This window comes from Ursus americanus, chromosome 8, assembly GCF_024610735.1.
Source record: "Ursus americanus isolate L20-20 chromosome 8, mUrsAme1.1.p, whole genome shotgun sequence".
NCBI classification, from domain to species: Eukaryota; Metazoa; Chordata; class Mammalia; order Carnivora; family Ursidae; genus Ursus; species Ursus americanus.
In genome coordinates this window covers 15,242,342-15,266,829 of record NC_142134.1, presented here as the reverse complement: position 1 = coordinate 15,266,829, position 24,488 = coordinate 15,242,342, and the positions used below count along the sequence as shown (strand labels likewise).

Here is a 24,488-nt window from a genome sequence, read left to right as displayed (position 1 = left end):
TGTTCCCTCTCTCACTGGCTGTCTCTCTCTCTGTCAAATAAATAAATAAATGAAATAAAAATTAAAAAAAAAAATGATTGTCAGACTGTGCTAAAGGAGGTGCTTCCAATAGTTTTTCTGTCATTGTGGAATAGAAGCCTTCACACCTGGCTCTGAAGTCTGAATTTTAGAGCTGGAGGGAGTTAAATGTCAGCTTGTCCAACCACATTTTTTTAAAAGTAATGAATCTATGAATTCGAAGTAATGAATATATCTGGTTTAAAGATGGTTCAATAAGAGGCATCTGGATGGCTCAGTCGGTTAAGCGTCTGTCTTCAGCTCACATCATGATCCCAGGGTCCTGAGATCGAGTCCCACATTGGGCTCCCTGCTCAGCTGGCTGTCTGCCTCTCCCTCTGCCCCTCCTCCCACTCGTTCTCTCAATTTCTCTCTCACTCTTGCTCTTTCAAATAAATAAAATCTTTTAAAAAAATGGTTCAGCAGGACAGATAGTAAAAACCAATAGTCCTCAGTCCCACCTTGTCTAACCCTTCAGATTAACCACTTTTAATTCTTTTAGTTGTCTCTTTTACAGTTGACTTCTATGCCTCTAATAAAGGCTTACACTGTCATTTCTTAGCTAATCAATAGTAGACATTACTAATTCATTTTCTTCTATGACAGTTGAGGATGTAGTTCACTTATTCCACTCCTAACACCCTTCTCTCTATATATTCCCAATACAACTATGTCACTATCCTTACTACTTTTGTTTGGTTATATTTAAAATTTTTTTTAATTTGAAAAAAATTATTTATTTATTTATTTATTTATTTATTTATTTATTTATTTATTTATTTAACAGAGAGAAAGAAGGAGACAGAAGTGCACAAGCAGGGGAGCAACAGAGGGAGAGGGAGAAGCAGGCTCCCCACTGAGCAGGGAGCCTGACCCCAGGACCTGAGCCAAAGGCAGATCCTTAACTAAGACACCCAGGCGTTCCTGTTTATTTATATTTAAAACTTTTACACTTTTTAATGTCTTATTCCTGCCACTGTATGATGAAACTTTTGGCTTCCCATTTTGTAAGAGGAGGGTAAGCCCTATTGTTTTCCTCAACTGTCCATTTCTACCTCCCAAATGGTAATATCTGGTTTACTTTCATATTCTCAGGACTGATCATATCTACTTTATGTTTTGTAACTGTAACATTTTCTGTACTTGGTCTATGTTGATTCTGAAAGCTAAAAGTCAGCAGATAGCATTGACATTCTTATGACTAATAGTGGCTATCCTCAGCAGGAGGCTGCTATTAGACTAACTGGGACAGACTGGACCAGAAGAAATCAGTCATCTCAAAACTGTTCATCCTTCGCCTTTATGAAGACTGAGGCAGCATAATGTCAAAGCAAAAACTCTGAAGTTAGGTTGGAATTCCAGCTCTGTCACTCTCTAATTGTATGATTTTTAACAAGTCATTTAAATTCTTTGTTTAAATTTCCTTCAGCATGCATTAACTTAGTAAGAGACAGGACTGCTGACTGATTGAAAGAACACAAAAGATACAAAGAAAATCCTTGCCATCAGGGAAAAGAAAGGAAAGTAGGCTACTTCCGACCCAGGGGATTATGGAAAAGGAGAGGATAGCAGTAGATTCAAGTATTAAGAGTCTAGTAACCGGACTTCTCATTTCAACCATTACCGCTTATGTTGCTGTTTATCCAGTTCCAACTTTTTTTTTTTTAAAGATTTTATTTATTTATTCAACAGAGATAGAGACAGCCAGCGAGAGAGGGAACACAAGCAGGGGGAGTGGGCGAGGAAGAAGCAGGCTCATAGCGGAAGAGCCTGATGTGGGGCTCGATCCCGGATCGCCGGGATCACGCCCTGAGCTGAAGGCAGACGCTTAACCGCTGTGCCACCCAGGTGCCCCAATCCAGTTCCAACTTTTATAATACCTACTTCTCTATGTTTTGAGGAACAAAGTTTGTTAATGGCTTTCCATTGCACTTGGGATAACTGCTAATTCCTTACCATAACCTATAAGACCTTATAATATTTGGCTCTTGGGTCAAGATTCTTACGTAAAATAAACCCATAGTAGCTTAGTTAAGTAGGGGTTTATTTTCCTTATTAGTCCAGAAGCAATCTATGCAGGACTAGTGCAATTACTTGAGGAAGTCAACAACAACAACAACAACAAAACCCCTCAGGTTCTTTCTTGTACCCTATTCTGCCATCCGTGTGTGTGGCTTTTGTCATTAGGATCTCAAGATGGCTGCTCCTTCTCTAGGAAATGTGCCCTCCTTTCAAGCATGAATAAAGGAGGGAGGGGAAATTACAAAGGGTTAATAGCTCCTGCTAAATCAGCCAGTCTCTTTTGCCCAGCAAAATAATGGCCTTCCCAGAAAACCCACACAGTAGGCTATCACATTCATGTCACTGGCCAGGAAGGGTCATGTGGCCCCCCAAGCTGCAGGGAGCACAGGGGTTAAGTTTTTACCTGGACACATTTTTTTTTTTTTAATCTCTAAAAAAAGATTTTATTATTCACTAGAGAGAGAGAACATGGGGTGGGGTGCAGAGAAAGAGGGAGAAGCAGGCTTCCTGCTGAGCACAGGACTAGATGTGGGGCTTGATCCCAGGATCCTGGGATCATGACCTGAGCCAAAGGCAGACACTTAACCGACTGAGGGGCGTAGGTACTATCTGCCTATCTTGAGGTTTTGCCTGAACAGTCAATTCTCATGCACTGTTAGCTCTTCCACAAACACATTTTAAAGGAGTCTCGGGTTATCCTAGGGGACAAGGCCTTGAACTGCTAGAGGCCATACTAGTTTTGTCAAGTCTCTTAGTGTGGAGGTTGTGATAGAGCTGTTATATGCCAAAAGTTCTGCATTCTTCGGTATTCAGAACAATTCTTGTCAAAGTTTCATTAATCTGGCTTTTGCAATAGTCAAAGTTTTATGTCTACGTCTATACCACACCATTGAAACAGTGGATTATGTACTTAAAAGTTAATTTGCTACATTAATAAGATAATAAATATAAAAGATGAAAGCCAGATTACAAACTGTTTTGTACGGTCTGAATTACCTATCTTCAGTGTGGCGGTTTGGCTAATTTTTGACCCTTGTTTGTTTTGGGTGTTGCTCTGTATTCCTGCTCCAAGCTGCGCATCCGGCTCAGAGCTGGTTTGCTTCTCCACGGGTTTGCCAAGGCCACATCCGGCAAAGCTCTGTCAAATTTAGCAGCTGCAGTAAACAACTTGGTAAAAGAGGAAGAGAAAAGCCTTAAACTGACGGCAAATCTCTAAAGTACCTCCTTTTCCTGCAACTACTCATTCGGATAGGTTTAGGGACGCCCGCTGTTCACTTCATGAGCTGCCTGTAACTCCTTCCTGCCGATAAACAAAAACAAAAATAAAAACAGGTAAACAACGTTCTCTCAATCCCTTTTCTTTCTTTCCCCATTTCCCCCCTTCCAGCTTCCCACCCTCTTTCACTTTCTCCTTGCTCTGGCACTTTCTCGATACAGTTCCCTCCACTCCACCCCAAGTACGCGTGCGCGTACTGGGAGGTCGCAAAAGGTGGGTGCTGCGAAGCCGGCGCTGTTTTTGCTTTACGGCCTGGATGTAAAGCGCTGTTACGGACTTGTGAAGTCACAGGGTCCGGGTTGCTGTTCCGCGGCTTCTGGCGCTGGTAGCGTTCGCGTGGTTCGCAGATCTGGTTCCCTTCGTCTCACTGGGGCAAGCGGGGGATTACTTGGGGAGAGGTCCCGGTCTTGTGTGTTTCTGTGAAAGACGTAGATACTCCTTCCCCAGAACGGGAGGGAGGCCCGGTCCTACTGCCCGCTAGATACCTGGGGCTGCGGGGCGGACCGAGGCTGTGGCCCCAGTTAAGCGTGACCTCGCTCCGCGAAGCGGCCCGTGGGCAGCTGATGGCCGAACGCATCCTGGGAAAGACTTTAGCCACAGTGTCCCTCTCTGTGGCTTTGGCCTCTGTGACTGTCCAGTCCTCCGGCTGTTGCAGCATTCCGGCTTGCAGGTATTTCCTCTCGTATTGCTGCCTTCTGAGTCCTTGGGTTGTGGGTGGAGCAAGCGTACGGTCCTGCGGGTTCTGTAGGCTTTGCTTGCATCCCGGGTTTTTATAGCCATTTTCGCGTTTTCAGAAAGGCTGGTGGTAGTAATCTTTCTTGGTCTCTGATACTGAAATTTGCTATCCTCCATCAGTCACCGATATTATTGTCTTCCGAGAGTTTAAATAGCACTTGTTTGGATGTGGTGGTGTCCCGTGCCATTTTTTCCCCCTGGTTGATACTAAAACATTATGATAAAAATTAATACATGCAATTAGTTTAAAGATGTGAACAGTATAAATGGTGTAAAATGAAAAGTATAGGTCGTTATTCCTCCCCACCACCTCTACTTTTAAGTGTAGACAATGTATTTATCATCTACCTCTTTACTCCTGGATAAATTTAGGGATTTATGGTATCTTATACTGCCTCCTACTTTTATCCTGTTTTTTTCCTCTTAATTCATTGTTCAGTAAACACGATGTCCTAGATACTGTGCTAGGCATAGAGTAATGAACGAGTTTTATGTCTCTAAGAGTGGTTTTTAAAAAATTCTTGTTTGGCATGTCATGTTTCTTGGGCAAAAGGAAATTTTGTTTGCCCCTCCCCATTTTTGTCCTGTCCTTTTTTTTTTTTTTTTTTTTTTACCTCCCCCCCCCCCAACTCTTGTGATAGCTCTTGGATCTTCTGGATTGAACCTCTTGCTTCTCTTTTTCTTTCATTTTCCATTCGTTTGTCTTTTTGTACAGTATTAGAGATTTTACTCCGATTTATATTCCAGATTACTAATTGAGACTTCAGCCCATTGCATCATCTCTTCTGTTAAATTGTCAATTTTGACAAGAACTTTTTTTTCTCTAATTTCTCTTCTTAATAGCAGTCTTTTCTTATTTTATGGATATAAAAACTCTTGAATCTGTAAAAATGATAATTAAAATAAAAAATTATCTTCTGTTTCATGAATTATCTGTTATGGGTCAGTGGTTCTGTTACTTTTCAGTCCTCTTACCTTTTGTTTCTTCTCAAACATCTGGTGGACTGCGGTTATCCATTTATATTTTGATTAATGTAAGTGATAAACATTGTTTTCTCTGAATGGGAGGGCTGATAGAACATTTGCATCATATACCAGGGGACGTAGACTGGAAGGTTTCAGTTGAGTGTGTGTGAGCAGGTAGCCCCCTCCCCCCTTTCTTCCAGGCTTTACACTAGTGGAGCAAATTCTCTGCTGAGCATAGCTGCATTAACTTTATTTCCTAGTGTGAACTGTGGTGGTATTAAGCCTAAATTGTTGCTGTATTCTCTAATACCAATATTCACAATAGAGGTTCTAGTCTTTCTTTTTTTCTTTTCTTTTTTTTTTTTTAAAGATTTTATTTATTCGACAGAGATAGAGGCAGCCAGCGAGAGAGGGAACACAAGCAGGGGGAGTGGGAGAGGAAGAAGCAGGCTCATAGTGGAGGAGCCTGATGTGGGGCTTGATCCCATAACGCTGGGATCACGCCCTCAGCCGAAGGCAGACGCTTAACCGCTGTGCCACCCAGGCGCCCCAACAATAGAGGTTCTAGTGTCTTTCATTTTAACTTTTTGGCTTTAATCCCAGGGGAAAACATAAGTAATGCTAACTTTTTATTTGGGGAAGGAGGACAACTGATTTCCATGGTTATTGCCCACTGCCCACTTAGGACAACTGGGCCCACTATTTCAAGCTTGAAACCTCTCAGGTCACCTCTTGTAGAAATGGCATCTCTCACCCACCTTTTGGTGCATATTCGCAAATATAATTTGTTGTATTTCGGTTTGTAGGTCAGTATGTGTCCATCTACATTCTTCCTGAAATTGGTTACAGTCTCTTACTCAGTGGTGGTGTTCTAGTCTCTCTCCTTCTGTGGCTTTTGTTGCCTTTTGTACATCTTTATCTCTTTTCAGTGGGATTTGGGGAGGTAAGGAATAAACATCTGTGCTTTTTATAACATAACATAACATTGTGTGTCAACCAAATTCCAGTTAAAGTAAAATTTTAAAAATTTTAAAAAATTCTGAGTTAAAGATAAAAAAAAGCCAAACTATGTTCTTTGGAAGTTACGAATACTATTTTTGATAGATGCCACTAGAACAATGTAAAATTGCTTGCCAGTTACTCTTTTTTGTTTTTAAGATATATTTATTTTAGATTTATTTTAGAGAGTATGCGTGAATGGGGGGAGGGGCAGAAGAAGAGGGAAAAAGAGAAATCTTGAAGCAGATTCCCTTCTGAGTACAGAGCCAGAGAAGGGGCGACATCCCAGGACCCTGAGATCATGACCTGAAATCAAGAGCCTGACGCTTAACTGACTGAGCTTCCCAGGCTCCCTAGTTACTCTTAATTTCTATAGTGCTGGGAACCCTGGGTGAAGTGAGGGTATATCTAGAACCAGTGACTGCTTATTGATGCCCCGAAGTTTTTAATTTTGACGTAGTTCAATTTATCTATTTTTCTTTGTTGCCTGTGCTTTTGGTTATATCCAGGAAATCACTGTCAAGTTTAGTGACATGAAATTTTCCCTGTATGTTTTCTTCTAAGAGTTTTATAGTTTTAGGTCTATGTTTGGGTCTTTGATCCATTTTGCCTTAGTGTTTACATAAGCTATAAAGGGAGGGACCATCTTCATTTGGAGTGGATATCTAATTTTCCCAGCCCCCTTTGTTGAAAAGACTGTCCTTTCCTGTTGAATAGTCTTGGCACCCTTGTCAAAAATCATTTGACCATCTATGTACGGTTTTATGTGTGGACTCTCCATGCTATCCCATTGGTCTGTATGTCTGTCTTTATGCCAGTATTACACTGTTATGATTACTATAGCTTTGTAGTAAGTTTTGAAATTAGGAAGCATGGCATCTCCAACTTTTTCTTTTCAAGGATTGTTTTCAAGGGACTGTTTGGGGTCCCTTGTTTGTGATCTTAGAGAGAAAGTTTTCAGCCTTTCACTGTCACACCAAAAAGTGGGGTTTTTGTATATGGCCTTTAATATGTTGGGGTAGTTTTCTTCTTTTTCTTCTATTCCTAGTTTGTTGAATGTTATTGTGAAAGGGTGTTGGATTATGACAGACTTTTTCTATATCAGTTGGGGTGATCATGTATTTTTTTCCTTCATTCTGTTAATGTGTATTACATTGACTGATTTTTGTATGTTTAAACATCCTTGCATTCCAATAAATCTCAGTTGGTCATGGTGTATAATCCTTTAAATGTGCTGTTGAATTCTGTTTGCTCCTATTTTGAGGATTTTTGCATCGATGTGCCTCAGGGATATTGGTCTGTAGTCCTCTAGTAGTGTCTTTGTCTAGCTTTGGTATCAGGGTAATAATGCTGGCCTTATAGAAAAAATTTGGATATATTCCTTCTTCGGTTTTTTTGAAGAGTTTGAGGAGGATTGGTGTTAATTCTTAATGTTTCATAGAATTCACCAATGAAGCTGTTTTGTCTCAAGTGTTTCTTTGTCCGGAATAAATAAATATGGTTTTGCATCACCTTTTAAAATTATTTATAGGGATGCCTGGGTGGCTCAGTCAGGTAAGCATCTGCGTTCATCTCAGGTCATGATCCTGAGGTCCTGAGATCAAGCCCACATCGGGCTCCTTGCTCAGCGGGGAGCCTGCTTCTCCCTCTTCCTGCGGCTCGCCCTGCTTGTGCTCTCTCTCTGACAAGTAAATAAATAAAATCTTTTTAAAAATAAAATTATTTGTATACCCCATTCAAATTTTACCACTTGTCCTGCAAAGAACATTTTTTTTTTCTTTTTTGGTTCAGGAACCAATCCAAGATCATTGATTGCATTTAAGTTTTGTGTCTCTTTAGTCTGGATCTATCCGAAAGAGTTCCTGTGTCTTTCATGATGTTACCAGTTGAATGAGTACACACATTTATTTTGCAAGCTGTTCCCTTGACCTGCTTCTATTCTGTATTTTCTCATGTTTTCGATTCTGTTCATGCATTTGTAAGGAATACCTCAAATATGATCACTGTGTACTTCTCAGAGTATGATATCAGGAGGCACAGGATGTTGGCTTATTTCACCATCCTAATGAGTTGGTGGTTGTCTGATCATTGATATTGTGAGAGCAGGGCAGGGATGCTGTCATCAGTTTAGACTTCGTATATTTATCATAACCTGACTTTCAGTAGTATTTCATTACTTCTTGTACAATATAAGAACTTAGAACAGATATTTCCATTTTGTTTGTTCTTCTTTCATGCCATTTTTTGCCATACATTTTACACGTGTGTTAGATGATAGACCACTTAAAAAAAAAGTCGTCTTTTACGTTTGTTTTTATGGTTGAATTTTCATAACTTCCCAACTTTTGTGCTAACAAAAGTAAACTTCTGTCCCTTTTTCTCAACTAAAATTCAGTGAGTAGATTCCAATTATAAGATTTGGCAGTATTTTTAAAATGTTCATATTTGGAAAATAGTTTTCTCATAGATGTTAGACTTTTATATTTTGAAATTGAAAAGTATGTTTTTGGGTCTTTGAGTTAGGTTCTTTTATTTATTTATTTTTTTGTATTTATGTGAAACATTTTTCTTTTTTCTCTCCAGAAACACATTTTCATCCTGTGGGTTTCATCTTAGCTCGAACATCATGTCTAGTTCTAATGGCGCCAAAGGGAATTCCCACAACAAGGCTCGGACATCTCCTTACCCGGGTTCAAAAGTCCAACGCAGCCAGGTTCCTAATGAGAAAGTAGGCTGGTTTGTTGAGTGGCAAGACTATAATCCTGTGGAATACACTGCAGTCTCTGTCTTGGCAGGACCTAGGTGGGCAGATCCTCAGATCAGGTGAGCAAATTATCTGGCATTAGCTGGTAGCTGGGTGTAAGATGGTGAAGAGAATGGCTGTATTTGTAAATTACCATTTTGACAGCTGAAAAATTATTTTTATCTGGTGTTTGACTTTGTCCGAATTCAGTTTCCACATTGGCTTGAATTCTTGCTAAAGATAGACAATCCATGTTTGCTTGTTCTTTTGGGAGTTTTATGATGATCCTTCCAAAAAAGTTAATCTGTTTTACTGTGGAGTTGTTTTATAGAATGGCAGGTGGTGGTATCTATTTCCATTTGTTCTATTTAGGTTATCAGTAGAACATCTTTTGTGATTATTTTCCACCATAGCTAGACTTGTTTTGAAGTAGTGAAAATATTTTTCAGAATTTTTTCAGATTACTATAAATTAGAATAAAATTAGAACAGTGGGAAAAAAATAGAAAACAAATGGATAAAGGAGAGAGAAGAAAACAAAATACTCAAGCAAAAATCCTTTGACTAAATTCATAGAAGTACATCAATTCACATTATATATATATATGTTCCTTTTAATGAATATAATGATAGAGTTTTTTAATGTACTAACTGTGAACTAGATATTGTACTAAGTGTTTTATAAGCATTATTTTATTCTTATAACTATTCTGGAAGACAGGGTTGTTATTTCTACTTTATAGAAAAACAAAACACACACACACAAAGTGGAAGCACAGAAAGGTTATTCTTTACATATGGTCACAGAGCCAGTAGATGGTGAAGCTTGGACTTGAACTCAATCTGACTCCAGAATTCATGCTCTTACCCACTCTGCTAAACTGCTACCCTGGTTTTAGATCAGTTTTATAAGTTTGATTTAATGGGCAAATTTATTATAAATGGGATTATTTAGTCAGGTAAGTAAAAAACATTGCTAGTTAGATCCAGTATTAGTTCATTAGGTTAAACTTTACCATGGTCTTACTGCTGTGACTTGATTTTGACCTATAGTTTTCTTATTTTATCTGAAGATATGTTGGTAACTTTGTAACAGTTCTTGGATTATTAATTAATCATGAAGCTAACCTGTGGAGAAATTAGTAGCTTCTGTGAATTCTACTTCCCCCATTTGAGGGTTTACATAAATATCATATACAATTAAAATTAATGGTGTTGGCAAGGGTACTATATTGTGTAAACAGAGGAAGATTGAGTACATTTTCTTATTTTTTCATTCAGCTTATTTTTTAAGAGTTGAATTTATGTTACCATCTAAGTCAAGCTTTAGTACTAACATTAATATTTCAATTATGATTAGGTTTGTGCTTTTTTTCCCCCTTAGGTGAATTTCTAGAGTTCAAAAGCATTGTCTCTGGTTTTATAATTTCATGATTTTTACCATTTAATTCTTTTTATTTGTGTGTTAGATGGAAGATTGGTTAGAAGTCTTGAAAAAAATGTCTGAATCATTCAAATTGGAACTATTTCCAAAATTGAGCACAGATACTTCTATGCTCACTTACTGAAATTAAAGCAAGAAAAAAGCCAAAATTTACATCAGAACTGCCTATGAACAATGTAGTGCTATGCACCTGTTCACTGTCAATGCATTTATGTCAGCGATGTCATAATGGTGAGGAAAGTAGTTTATTTATATCTCCTTTGAAAATATTTTTATTGAGGAATGACAGATGTAGTAGAGTGCTCATTCCTCACATGTGCTTCTATAGCTCAAAACAATTTTTTGTTTATATAGCTCTGACTACCATCAAGATCAAGATTTGGGACTTTTCTAACATACGACGTCTATTTTAGTCTATGTCATAGTTACTGTGGTGTTTTGGGGTAAATTCACTGTTTTGTGGGTTTACGTTGATGAAAATATTAGCTAGTGTACATTTGAGGAAATTAAAATTACTTTGATACAGTAAAAACATCAAGATAGCAGAAAGGATCTTATTTTGGGGACCACATAGGAACCACTAATTGCCATATTGTGCCCACAGACAATTCCTCCTTGCTGATAGTAACGTAGACTTTTTGTAGCATGGAGGAGGAGCTGCAGATTCTCTGCATAGTCCTTCCCAGAGGGGTTATAATACATATCCTTGTATTATAAGGTGTTTCAGTTAACACTTTTTAAGAAACTGTTTTGAATGAGTAAGATGGATTTGTAAATGAAAACTGACTCTTAAAAAATTAAGTTTCAGGAATACTTTATTATAAATGACAGATTGGCATTAGTGAGCTCTTGGTGGTATTGGGCCTTTATTTCTTATTTTACTTTGGTATTCTCATTACAGTGAAAGTAACTTCTCTCCCAAGTTTAATGAAAAGGATGGGCATATTGAGAGAAAGAGCCAGAATGGTTTGTATGAGATTGAAAATGGAAGACCCAGGTAGGTACTGGGGGTGGATATCTTACAATAATGGGTCTTCAAAGGGTAGAAAACCCTATTAACATTTATTGAGTGCTTGTATGTGCCAGACAATGTACAAAATTTATACATGTGATCTAATTAAAACATTACAAGAACCCCGTGGGTGGGTATTTTTAGTTCCATTTACAGATAAGGAGAGAGAATGTGAACAATTCGTGTACAGTAAATGGCAGAGGCAGGATTTGAATGCACTTGTTTGTAACTCCACGTTGAAGGTGGAAATAATTAATTGAGTAAATGAACAGAGAAGGGAGGGGCACCTGGCCGGCTCAGTCAGTAGAACATGTGACTCTAGATTTGGGGGTTGTGAGTTGGAGACCCACACTGGATGTAGGTATTACTAAAAAAAAAAAAGAAAGAAAAAGAAAGAAAAAGGATTGTAAATTGTACGTTCAGTAGTTGTTCATTAAATTTATTAAATTGATGTCTGAAGGTAAGAATTTACCCAAATGTGAGAGTAAAAATAAAAATAACCCAAAAACTTAACATCAAAGTTCTTTCTGTACTTCTAAAAATGATTTTTATACACAACTCCAAAAATTTCCATTTTCCTTAACAAGACAATATAAAAGTTAGGAAGAATTGTAAAAATTAGCGTGCCTCAAATAAAGATCAGAGATTTGTGGTCATAGTTCTTACCTTGAAACATGTTGTGATTTGTATTCTAAGTTCCTCAAGGACAAGGCAGTGATTGTACTCCTCTCACCATAACCTGGTTCTTCAGTTTTGCTGAATTCAGTCTTTGGTCATAACTTCACTTTTCTGTGTTATTGAATCTTTTTAAGTCGGACTTTCTTGCATTTGATTTATTCCTTGGGTTCTTTTCTGGGTAAAATATATTAAAAGATATGTTCCCAGGTAAAAGGATAGGCAGCAAAGGCAGGATAGCATGTTGTCTTAGCCAAGGGTCTGACTAATAGAAACAACTCCAGCTTGCCTGAGTCAAAAGTGAACTTCAGGGTTATAGGACCATCTCAAGGAGCCCAGAGCACAAATGCAGCTAACTTTAGGAAAGGATAGAATTGCAAACCCATCTTTGCTTTTTTTTACATGTTTCATTTACTTCTCTTTCACTACAAACAACTTTCTCTGCTTCTCAGGCTATAGGGTAGTCTATGTGTCTTTTCCATAGTTTCTCATGTACAAGGTAGAGGCTTGCTCATCTATAAAAACTAACATTGTCTCTCTTACTGTTGGTTTTGATCATTTGTATTCAGAGGTGTATGGTTACATGGAATAAAACAAAGTTGTCGGCCGCCTTGCTTCTCCTCCTATGAATTTGAAAAGTAGAATTATTGTCGCTGATGTCTTTATTTGTTAAGTCTTGCTGAAATATTTCTGAATCTAGTACAAAAACAATAGCAAAACTCATTCAGCTTGAATAATAGTCACAGGGAAGACCAGAATAAAAAGAGACGGCTGACGGAAAATTTTGGTTGTTTATTTACTTTCATGTATTGGGAGGACAGAAGATAAAATCTTAATAAGGTGAGGCTGTAGGTTACAGTATTTTACTGGTACATAATGAATGTTGAACAATTAAGGAATATCGACTGGAAGAAAATTATGCATGAGTGTTGCTATGTTTACCTGACGGACTTTTTAACATTGGGTTGTGCTATTTGGTTAAACAGTAAGTCGGCATTTTTATAAAATTATTTTCTTTAAAATTTTGAAATCCAGACTGATACTACTACCTCATTATATGCTACAAAATATATATTATTGGTAATAAGCATGCAGAACCCATTGAGAATAAATGGACTTTTAAAAGTAACAAAAATAAGGGTGGCTGGCTGGCTCCGTTGGAAGAGCGTGCGACTCTTGATCTTGGGGTTACGGGTTTGAGCCTTGGGTATAGAGATTACTTAAAAAAAATAAACTTGAAAAAAGTAACAAAAATATTTTCATGAGAAGGGTTGTGTGAGATGGGAGTAAGAAAACGAAACAGTGAGAAAGTGAACACAGTGTGGGTATCTAGAATGATAAGCCATCCTGTTGTAGAGATAGATATCTGATCAGGAGCAGACCATTCACCTGCCCTGCTGTGAGAGTCCAGTAAAGTTCTGGTTTGAATTTAAGAGTATAGATGAAAATGGAAAAAATTCTCATATTGAGAACAACTTTGAAAAATGAGATCTTCCTCCTGGTTCAAGCCCAAAGCTTACGACATGCACAAAAGAAAAGTTAAATAACAGTGTAGGGAAATACGCGATTTTAGTGCCACATATGTGATAATGCTAGTGGATTTGGGACGAGATATTATTTCCCTCTTATTGTACTTACTGCCTTCTTTTGGGCCATATCAAGTTGGGTTTAAAAAGATGAACACATTCAGTTGATTTTACGTTTTTTGTCCCAGAAATCCTGCAGGACGGACAGGACTGATTGGCCGGGGGCTTTTGGGGCGATGGGGCCCAAATCATGCTGCAGATCCCATCATAACCAGGTAAGAATGAAAAAGACATTTCAGCACCAGAAAGCCAAGTGATTGGAGAAATACGGACTGTAACTGTTTATATACACACGTGTATGTATGTTTGTGTATATGTAATGTATACATGTATGTGTGGTTGTATATATACGTGTGTGTATATATAGGTATACTTGTGAAATCTGTATTTTAAAGGGACTTTATGTGAAATCATACTGATATAAGAGTAAAGCTGTAGTTTTGTTATATGAGTAGGCTAGGCATTATCTGAACAAAGTTAACTCACTTAGTATTTACTGAACATCTGTTCACAGAATTGAGTAGGTGCTTTGGAGGATATAAAAAAATAAAAGAATCCTAAGTTTCAGCTCCCTGTCACAGAAGAGCTGTGGCTTCATTTGCGAGACGAAAGATGTGAAATAAGAAAACATGTCAAAGTTAAAAAAAAAAAAAAGAAAGAAAACATGTCAGGTAACATGGGTGATACAGGATGCTTTAGAAAATTAGATGAGGGGCACCTGGGTGGCTCTTATTATTTTAAGCGTCTGACCCTTGATTTTGGCTCGGGTCATGATCTTGGGGTGGTGACATCGAGCCTGGCATTGGGCTCCGTGCTGGGCATGGAGCCTGCTTCAATTCTTCTCTCTCTCTCTCCTCCTTTTCCCCCTCCCCCCTGCAAATTAGATTAGATGTGGGTCATGATGATGGTAAACTAGAGCACCCAAGAAAGGCATTATTAAGGAGGCGGACTTGAGCTGAACTTGAAGCTTGGATAGGGGACAGCAGGAGGCCTAAGAAAAAGGCTTGTAGTAATATCCGAGTGCTGAGGGCCAGTGAAATGACTGGCTTGGTTGAAGCAGATTTTTGTAGGAGAATAGTGGGTAATCAAACCTACCTAATTTTTGTGCAGTTTTATTGTGGAGAATATTAAATGCCAAGTTAAGGAGTGTGAACTGGAGTCACCGAAGGTTTCAGAACTGGGGACAGGCTTTCTCTTCCTGTGGCAGATCTTTCTGGTAGGCCAAACTGTATTCAGAAGGCCCCTTGCTGAGCATGAATCTGAATAAAGAAGGTAGATGAATCCAGTATTTAGATGTACTTGACCATCTCCATAGGGATCATCTTTCCAACATATCTGGAATATTCTGTCATCTCTGTCATCCTTTTAATTTTTTTATTTTTAGGATTTCTTCACTTATCAACTCCCTTCTCAGATGTAATTGTCACTCTCCTTTAAATAATGCAAATACCCTCAATATTTTTACTTCTTTAGTTTTGATATTTTGAGAGCCTTTCACTCTTTCAGGAGACTTTCTTTTTCTCTGATCTGAGATATAAATATGATTTCATAGTTTAACTCTAGGAAAGCAGCTTATTTTCCTTATTTTCAAGTTACTAGAAGAGGTACCGATATTTGTCCGATCTCATTCTCCTACTTGCCCTTTCAGTTCTGCCAAAAGAGATCTTTACTCACACCCCACCCCAGATTTATCTTTCGTGCATCTACCCACCCACCCACCTACCAGCCCTGTGTACCTACCATCGTATCTGCCTGCCAACCTACCTATCAGTTTCAAATTCCTTTAGAAGCTTTACGGTTTAAATAAAATGGGAAGAGTTAATATATTTTTATTAATGAATGTAAGTAAAAAATATTAATGACAGTATCAGTTTCTTTCCAGTTTTGGTGAGGCTGGCTAAGATCAGGAAGGTGTGAAACATTTGAAGTAGGAATGCTAGTAAGGGGTCAAGAAGAAAAAGGAAGCTAGAGACTTGAAAGTTAGCTTCTCATTAGCTTATTTTTATCTCTGGTGAACCAAATATACGGGAGTGTATGTGGTGATTGTGTTGCATTGTTTCAACGTAATAGACATTTTGAGCTTAATTCTGTCATTATACAAATGAGACACCTGAAGGCTTTGAGATGGTCTAAGGCTATGGAAGAGCCCGCAGGTGGCAGAGTCTAGCTTTCAGCTGTGCTGTCAGGTTGATTCTCTTTGCTGCCTCAGTAATGGATCTATTAACCAGTGAATCCCTTTAAATAGATGAGTGGCAGTGGAAATGGAGGGAAGAGAAGAATGTAAGATGTTAGTTTGCCCATTTGTTTCTCACAAAACTCCTCAAAGTAGGTATTAACTTTTCTATTTTATAGATCTGAAAATGAAGACTCACTGAGGTTAAGTGACTCGCCTAAATCTTGTAGGTCTGAAATTTGAATTGGGGGTATTTGGCTTTAGATACTGTGCTTTTTCTCTTTTATACCAGTTTTTCACTAATGAGCATCCTAGGAGTCACCTCGTCACTTTTAAAGAAAAGATTCCATTCCCTTTTCTTTCAAGTACTTCGTGATTCGGAACAGCATTATGTGGTATAGAATTTCACAGATGTCCTTGCCCGTACTCGCTAGGGCACGTGTTAAATTTTCTCTTCCCAGGTGCCTCTCATACAGATTCTATGTGTACAACTATCTGACATTCCTTTAGATCCTTTAAAATGAAAATTTGATGCGAAGTGTTAATATATTGTGAATAAAATCAGATCAAAAGTTAATGGTGTTAACATTTTCTTTCTAGTTTTGGTGAGACAGGAAGGTGTGGGCCATCAGAAGTGGGGGGGGATATCAATAGTATATAGAAATATCATTGATATTTAAGAAATGTTAATGAGGTTCATTAATTAAAATATATTATTTCCATTATATCAAGAAATTTTGTTTTAGGGGCGCCTGGGTGGCTTAGTTGGTTAAGTGTCTGCCTTTCGACTCAGGTCATGATCCCAGGGTCCTGGGATCAAGCCCCATGTCAGGCTCGTTCCTCAGGCTCCCTGCTCAGCGGGAGCCTGCTTCTTCCTCGCCTCCTTTTTTGTTCTCTGTCTCACTGTCTCTGTCACTGTCTGTCTCTCTCAAATAAGTAAATGAAATCTTTTTTTAAAAACTCATTTATTTCATTGAATCTAAGCAAAGCAATGATTAGATACTAGGCTTTGTTTTTTAGTTTAGTATCAGAAGTTCAAAGTCTTTATCTTTGCGTAAGATAGTATTAGAACAGTTCTTAAAATTGGGTGTGGGGGGTGGCTGTAGGGGGGGTATAGAAGGGAAAGGGGAGATGTATCAGCATCTTTGGGAAACAGGATATGGTTAGAAGAAGTGCATTCTGAAAGGAACCATCCCCTTGATATTTATTTATTTAAAAAAAATTTTTAAAGATTTTATTCATTTGAGAGAGTGAGCGAGTGGGGGGGGGTGGGCAGAGGGAGAGGGACAGGCAAACTCTGCGCTGAACGCGGGGCCCAGTGCGGAGCTTGATCCCATCACCCTAAGATCATGACCTGAGCTAAAATCAAGAGTTGGACACGTAACCAACTGAGCCACTCAGGTGCCCCTACACTACTTGTGATTCTTAAAAAAGGTCCTTGGACTATTTTTTTAGTTTACGCCTAACTCTAAATTCTGTTTGGCTTTTAAACGTCTTTTTTTGACAGTACTTTAAGTAGTAAAAACTATTTATATTCTGAATTTTTATTACAGAGAATACAGTACCTTTTATGGAAAGTAGATATCCGACTTGGTTCGTAACAGTGCTAAATACAGAATGTTTCTGTTACAGAATAATTTTTCTGGTAAAACTAGCTGATTTGAGGTAAACTTGTATATACTCTTGTTACAAAGAAAAATACATCTTTATAACTTTGTCTTAAGCTTGAGACAGGTCCTTTTCTTTGTTCTAAATCAGTTATGATCTTATATTACTATTTACAGGTGGAAAAGGGATGGAAGTGGAAATAAAGTCACCCACCCCATTTCTGGGAAAAACATCTTACAGTTTGTGGCGATAAAAAGGAAAGATTGTGGAGAATGGGCAATCCCAGGGGTAAGAATTAAATCAAATTAATGTTTTAAGTCCTTCTTAGTTGCTTCGTTTGCTGCAAGGTTATTTGGTGTGGATCTTATCCTTCATTTATCTTCCATTCCTGCCCGCTTAAATTAGTAGTTCTTTTGTCATTCATCACTGCAATGATGTCTCACTGTCAGTAGCAAGTATAAGATAATGCATCAAAGTTGTTAGAATTTGAGTCTAATTATAAAACCCTTAGAAAAGAACATGGACTTTGGAGTTAGACATAGGCTCGTATCTTGGCCTTTCCACTTTGAGCTGAGTATTTGGAGTTCAGACCCTTCTCTTTAAAGTAAAGATAATTGTATCTGCTTCATAGTAGTACTAACGATAGCATAAAGCACCTGACATAAATTAGGTATTCATAAATGTTGGATCCCGTTTCAGAATTCAGCCTCTACTCCAAGTCCAGAGTAAAACTGTTAGCACTGTTTAGCTGAATTCTGATAACTTTAGACATAAGAAAAGATAACTTTTATTTCTTACTGTTCTTTGTAATTAAAAAAATTTCCATAATATCATCAGAAATAGTGTACTTTTTTTGCATTCATGTCAGTGTATATTGGAAGTGGCATTTTAAAATGGGTGTTTGTGCAACAGAGCTTTTTTGTTTTGTTTCATTTTTAGAGATTTTATTTATTAGAGAGAAAGAGCAAGAGACAGGGGCAGAGGGAGAAGCAGACTCCCCACTGAGCAGGGAGCCTGACTCAGGGCTCGATCCCAGGACCCTGGGATCATGACCTGAGCTGAAGGCAGACGCTTAACCGACTGAGCCAGTCAGGTGCCCCCAACAAAGGATTGTGTTTTTTTTTTTTTTTTTTTTTAATTTTTAAAAATTTTTTTAGCAACAGAGGGTTTTATATTTTATGCCATATTATGAAATGGAGATAGTTTGATAAGAGGATGACTATACATACACTGCTGTCTGCAAGAATGGTTTTTTCCTTGTAGGATGGAAATGGACTGGAATGAACAATGGGGAGGTATTAGCTTGCTGTATTCTTTCTTACCTCCAGGCCTTCCTTAGCTGGAGTTTGGAAGGTACCAGGAAGGGAGTCTGATTGGCTCAGTTTACCATAGGCTAACCTTGGACCAGTTCTGTGGTCTGATACATGAGGAACCCCGATTGGCTGCTTCTGCTAGAATCAGATGGTTTACAGAAGAACATACCACAGGAGAATGGGGATCATGATTATGGGCAGGTAGAACAATAAATGTCTGCTGTGTCACCCAGTAAATATTTGTTGCATGAGTTAAAGCTTACTACTTTTTATTTTCTTAAACAAAAATGTGACTCTTAGGGGATGGTGGATCCAGGAGAGAAGATTAGTGCTACACTTAAAAGAGAGTTTGGTGAAGAAGCTCTCAACTCCTTACAGAAATCCGGGGTGGAAAAGAGAGAATTAGAGGAACAGTTGCACAAACTCTTCAGCCAGGAACATCTAGTGGTAAGAAGTGGTTTTTCCTCTGAAGGATTTACCCCCATGGATTAGTGAAAATTATTTAAAAGTTCACCTGGAAATCTGGTAGATTATTCTCTGAATAAAGTGAATTAACCTGTGTATTTGAAATACATATTCATAAAGACAACTTAAATTGTAGTAGATCTTCACTGTAAACAGAGTTCTACTTAAAGTTTTATAGCCCAACTTTATGTCAGATATATTAGAATACATTTTTTTCCTCTGAATTTTTCTTTGGACTAGATGTGAGCTAATGTGACCCTCAGCTCACCCATCCATCAGAAAACCTTTAAAAAAATTTTTACGTGAATTTAGCCCTTTGAAAGGACATTTACATTTTAAATCGTGTTACTCAGAGTTTTTCTGGTTGATAACCATTTGAATCTTATGTCTGTTTTGTCTACATACCCTTTGTGATTTAAAAAAATGACCTTATAAGGAATATGTGTACTGGTGATAAGAAGAAGGGCAGTTTCTTGTCTTTTATGCTGGCTTTTGTTCCATTTGCTTTGTTTTCTTTCTAGAATTAGGATTTCTTATTTATTTATGTTTAGGTTTTTGGTCACATTTGTGTTAGATGGCTAGATCCAAATCTTTTCGTGTATTAATAGCTTAAATATTAGTCTTTACTAAATTTATTTGTAGATCTCTTTATAACTAAGAGAATCTTTGTATGTCTGAAACTATAATTACAGAAATTACTAAGCAGAAAAATATTTAGAGAGCCTTTAAAAAAGTCACATGGCCCAAATGTGACTATTCCCAAATTATGAAATTAAAGTCTGTGGAGTGGAGGGTTTTGTGAATTTTTTATTTTCTCATGAGGGGGAATGGGGCGGGAGAAGGGGTAGAGGAGGAGAGAGAATCTTAAGCAGGCTCCACGCAGGGCTCAGTCCCACAACCCTGAGATCATGACCTGAGCTGAAACGAAGAGTCAGATGCTTAACCAACTGAACCACCTTGGCGCCCTGAGGGTTTTGTGAATTTTAAAGCTGACTCAAATGGTTCTGGACAATATTGTTTCCTAGGAAATTTAAAAGAAGCATATGGAATGCTACATGAAAGGTTGTGTGATATTTACATTTCTTTTACGAAAGGCGAAATAATGGAGTCAGTTATGTCAAGGGGTTTTAAAATGGAGCTAAGAGGCCTTTAGGGAGGTGGGCCTTATGCAGTTCCTCACCAGGTGGAGCCCTGAACTTTTAAACTGGGCCAAACCCCAAATACTCCAAAGACTCAACACAAACACCTGCAACTTGGTAAAGAACAGACTTGCTTAGTGACAGCCTTAGCAACCAATTATATTCAGCCACGATCGGTTTTCTGTACCAACGCCAGTCAAAATTCCTCGTAAACAACTTTTACAGGCATTCTCTTTTCTGTCTTTAAAAAACCCTGACTTGGGGCAACTGAGTGGCACAGTCATTAAGCATCTGCCTTTGGCTCAGGTCATGAGTCATTTTGGGATCAAGCCCCGGGTGAGGCTCTCTGCTCAGCGGGGAGTCTACTTCTCCTTCTCCCTCTGCCCCTCCCCCTGCTTGTGCTCTCTCTCTCTCTCTCTGTCAAAATAAATAAGTAAAATCTTTAAAAAATAATAAAAATAAAAAAATAAACACCCCTGACTTTGCACTGGGTTGCTACCCAAATCTGTGTACCCTGAATTGTAGTTCTTTGATCCTAAATAAATCCTTAATTATTGCCTCCTGACAATTTGAGCTTGGCACTTTTTTCTTACTGTGATAAAAAATACATAACATATAATTTACCATTTTAACTATTTTTAATGTACAGTTAAGCAATGTTAATTATATGCACACTACTTTGCAACAGGATATTTACATTTCTGATTCTAATGAAGGTAACATGCCTCGGCTCTACCCATTTGTGTTTCATTCTACACTTTTTTTTTCTGCCTGCTTTTAAAAACAGATATATAAGGGATATGTTGATGATCCTCGAAACACTGATAATGCGTGGATGGAGACAGAAGCCGTGAACTACCATGATGAAACAGGTAAACTGACTTACGTTTGTTAAACCGACTGGATAAGAGGCACTCTGATATTTGTGGAATGAATGCTCATCAAAAACAATTTGCTTTTTCAAAGCTCTTGATAGCATTGCCAAATTGTCTTACAGAGATATGCCATTTACATTCCCAACAGTGATTGAGAGCATTACTTTTAATTTTTTGATAATTATAATTATTTTAATACATATATTTATTTGTAAATATAAATATTTTCATTTATGGTTTCTCATTTGGAGTCATGCTTAGAAAGGTCCACTTACCTTAAAAATGTAAAATGAGTTGCCAATAATTATTTTTTTTACATTTAAATCTCTAATCCCTCTAGAATTTATTTTTTTTATTTTTTATTTTTTAAAGATTTTATTTATTTACTTGACAGGGAGAGGGAGAGAGAGCACAAGCAGGGGGAGCGGCAGGAAGTGGGAGAGGGAGAAGCAGGCTTCCCATTGAGCAGGGAGCCCGACGTGGGGCTCAATCCCAGGATCATAATCTGGAATCCTAATCTGAGCTGAAGGCAGACGCTTAACCAACTGAGCCACCTAGGTGCCCCTAGAATTTATTTTGACTTAAGTTTTCATACTTATTTAATATGAACTTTTTTTTTTAAGGCCAATATTCTTACTTTTTAAAGAGAAAAGCTTTCTTTTTGGTGCCTCTATTTAAAATTTAGGAACTTGGGGGGTGCCTGGGTGGCTCAGTTAAGTGTCTGACTTCAGCTGAGGTCATGATTTCAGGGTCCTGGGATTGAGCCCCATGTTGGGCTCCGTACTTAGGGCGGAGTCTGCTTGTCCCTCTGCCTTTCCCCCCCACTAGTGCTCTCTCTCTCAAATAAATAATAAATAAAATCTTTTTTAAAAAAATTTAGGAACTTGGTTAAAATTTGGGCATTTGGAAAATTTGGAACATTCTAGTTTTTGTTGTTTTTTTTTAAAGATTTTATTTATTTATTTGACAGAGAGAGAGACAGCCAGAGAGAGAGGGAACACAAGCAGAGGGAGTGGGAGAGGAAGAAGCAGGCTCCCAGCAGAGCAGGGAGCCTGATGCGGGGCTTGATCCCAGGACTCCAGGATCACGCCCTGAGCCGAAGGCAGACGCTGAACAACTGAGCCACCCAGGCGCACCAAGGAACATTCTGGTTTTTAATTGACTGGGCCACCTAACACAATGATGATTTAAGATTGTTTTTAGTAAGAATACTTGAAGCTACAGGATTATCTTGAAAAATAAATAGATAAATGAATTACTTTTTCTTGGTGATGTTTTTTCTTTGGTAACAGGTGAGATAATGGATAACCTTACCCTAGAAGCTGGAGATGATGCTGGAAAAGTGAAATGGGTGGACATCAGTGATCAACTCCAGCTTTATGCCAGTCACTCTCACTTCATCAAACTCGTGGCCGAGAAGCGAGATGCACACTGGAGTGAGGACTCTGAAACTGAGTGCCGCGGGTTGTAGCCCGAGTCGCTGTGGCAGCCACAGGCCAGCAGAGGGGCGCGTGCTGACAAGAAGGCGGTATCACAGAGCTCATCCTACAAGAGGGCAGGGTCGATCACTTGGAAATTATTTTACTCACTTTCAAAGCTATTTGCATTTAGAAGGTTCGCATCAGAATAAAATTAGTAAATATGGTGAAATGTAACACAGAATTTTCTGCTTTCCAAGCAAAAGAAATATAAACAATCATATTTTGTATGTATTCTATTTAAGTATGGCTTAAACCAAATCTAAACAACTGATGCTCTTTGAAAAATCATAATACGAATAAAGATAAATTTATGGTCAGATAAATTTATGGAAAACTGTTTTCCGTCTAGTTCTTATTTGTCAGTTCTTTTCTTTTTCTATTGATCTTCTGGTGTCTGAAGGATGTTCCTGCCATCTAATTTATCTTTAAATTATTTGCTTCATATTTTGTTTTATGTGATCTTGCTGAAGCTAATTTCAAAATGGAAACCTTATGTATTCTAGACTTTAGAGTCCTCAGTGTTTTGAGGAAATTTCAGTCACTCTTTTAGTCAATAAAGATCAAGAACAAGAGCTCACATTCTCACTTTTCAAAAATTCTGAATTAAAAGATGTTTAGGAAATTAGTAAATTGATATGTTTATTTCACTCTACTGTAACTACATGTATCATAAGTGAAGTTAAAAATAGATGTTCAGAAATTGAAATGAGAGAGACAGAGGGAGGTCTTTGAGAGTTAGTGTTTTTTGTGGTTTTTTTTTTTTTTTTTTTTGGATGGGAACATGAAGGATTTGGATAGGTTTCTGAGAGGCCCACTGTTAACAATACAATTCCCAGAGGAAAGGAAAGAGCTGTTGTTGTAGGTGCTCCTGGAAGCAGGGAAGAGGAAGGAAAAGAATACTTGTCTGAGCGGGTAGTTGTGTCACATTATGGCTATGAGATATCCACCCATGGTATTTGCGCCTGTCAACCTAAAGTGGGGACCATCCTAATTCTCTTCATTCCAGCCGGACTACGGATGGAGCGTCTGAAGCAAAGGAGGTTTAGGGGCTAGAGACATAGTTGTTTCCTTTTCTTCACATATTTGAAAAAGGTATTCGGTTTACGCTGTAGCTTGAGGACAGAACTTGAGCTTAAAGTAAATCAAAAGGTTTTTTATACCCCCATTTAGTGTCAATACTTTGATGGTAAACCTGAACTGCCTTTTTTCCCTTTCGTGTGACTGTAAGTTTTGCTGAGAAACATTAGAATGTTTGATTTCAGGATGTTGTTTCAGACCCTTCTGGAAGAGTGATAAGGTTTAAATATGGTATTAATTTTCTAAAATCCATAAAATCCCGGTCTCTGGGTATGTGATAAGGGACTTGTGCTGACCAGCATGGCCTGCTCCTTACGTGATAGGTAGGATGACCTTTTCTCAGAACGAAAGAGTTGGGTTCTACTTCTCCTGTTTGTCAGGAAGAGATTGCTTTTTCCTGGCACTGAATAGAATTTGTTAAATTGAAGCTGTTTACTAAAGCCCTTGAGAAAGTTTGATCAGTTCCCCGAATGTTAACATTTACTTATAGTAAATGTTACTAATAGTGTTGAAGCATTTACATTGACATTAGATACTAGGTAATACAACATTTTTATTTAAAGAATGACTAAAGCACATGGTCTTTGGAGTTTTTCTGAACATATTATACAAAGTATGTAGAATTACAAAACTATGTAGATAGAAGTAGATAATCTTCTGGTAAGTGTTTTAAATATCCAGCATCACCTATAATAAGAAAAACCAGATTGAAATTTTAGTTTAAGATACTTCTGGAAGAACATCTCCTATATTACTAGGTGATATTACCTCCATATTTGCTTTTCTTATATTTTAGGTATAAGGAATACTCCTGGAATACTTTCGTCTAGATGAGATATTTAG

The 24,488-nt window shown here is 37.9% G+C and overlaps 2 protein-coding genes across 3 annotated transcripts in view; one reads left to right on the top strand and one right to left on the bottom strand.

Annotated features, from left to right (window-relative positions):
- The window catches only part of HSD17B11 (hydroxysteroid 17-beta dehydrogenase 11), a 40,194-nt gene extending 36,769 nt beyond the window's left edge, over positions 1-3,425 (bottom strand). The window contains exon 1 of the mRNA XM_045791540.2: positions 3,301-3,425. The gene's annotated coding sequence lies outside the window, so the exon portion shown is untranslated. The remainder of the gene's footprint in view (positions 1-3,300) is intronic.
- Positions 3,278-23,140, top strand: NUDT9 (nudix hydrolase 9). 2 transcript variants are annotated; one of them, XM_045791532.2, is made up of 8 exons: positions 3,278-3,411; positions 8,639-8,878; positions 11,143-11,238; positions 13,643-13,729; positions 17,472-17,583; positions 18,909-19,055; positions 21,000-21,084; positions 22,380-23,140. In XM_045791532.2, the coding sequence occupies exons 2-8, from the start codon at positions 8,682-8,684 to the stop codon at positions 22,556-22,558; spliced, it is 903 nt and encodes a 300-aa protein (XP_045647488.2). In that variant the 5' UTR covers positions 3,278-3,411; positions 8,639-8,681; the 3' UTR covers positions 22,559-23,140. The 2 variants fall into 2 exon arrangements, with proteins under 2 accessions (XP_045647488.2, XP_045647478.2); XM_045791522.2 differs by lacking the exon at positions 3,278-3,411 and adding an exon at positions 3,614-4,025.
- Positions 23,141-24,488: the final 1,348 nt, after the last annotated feature.

Bases quoted from the DNA above. Each gene is read 5' to 3' on its own strand.
- NUDT9 (XM_045791522.2), top strand. From the start codon at position 3,919: ATGGCCGAACGCATCCTGGGAAAGACTTTAGCCACAGTGTCCCTCTCT. The intron at 4,026-8,638 runs GTATTTCCTCTC...TTTTCTCTCCAG, and splicing joins TGCAGCATTCCGGCTTGCAG to AAACACATTTTCATCCTGTG. The intron at 21,085-22,379 runs GTAAACTGACTT...CTTTGGTAACAG, and splicing joins GAACTACCATGATGAAACAG to GTGAGATAATGGATAACCTT.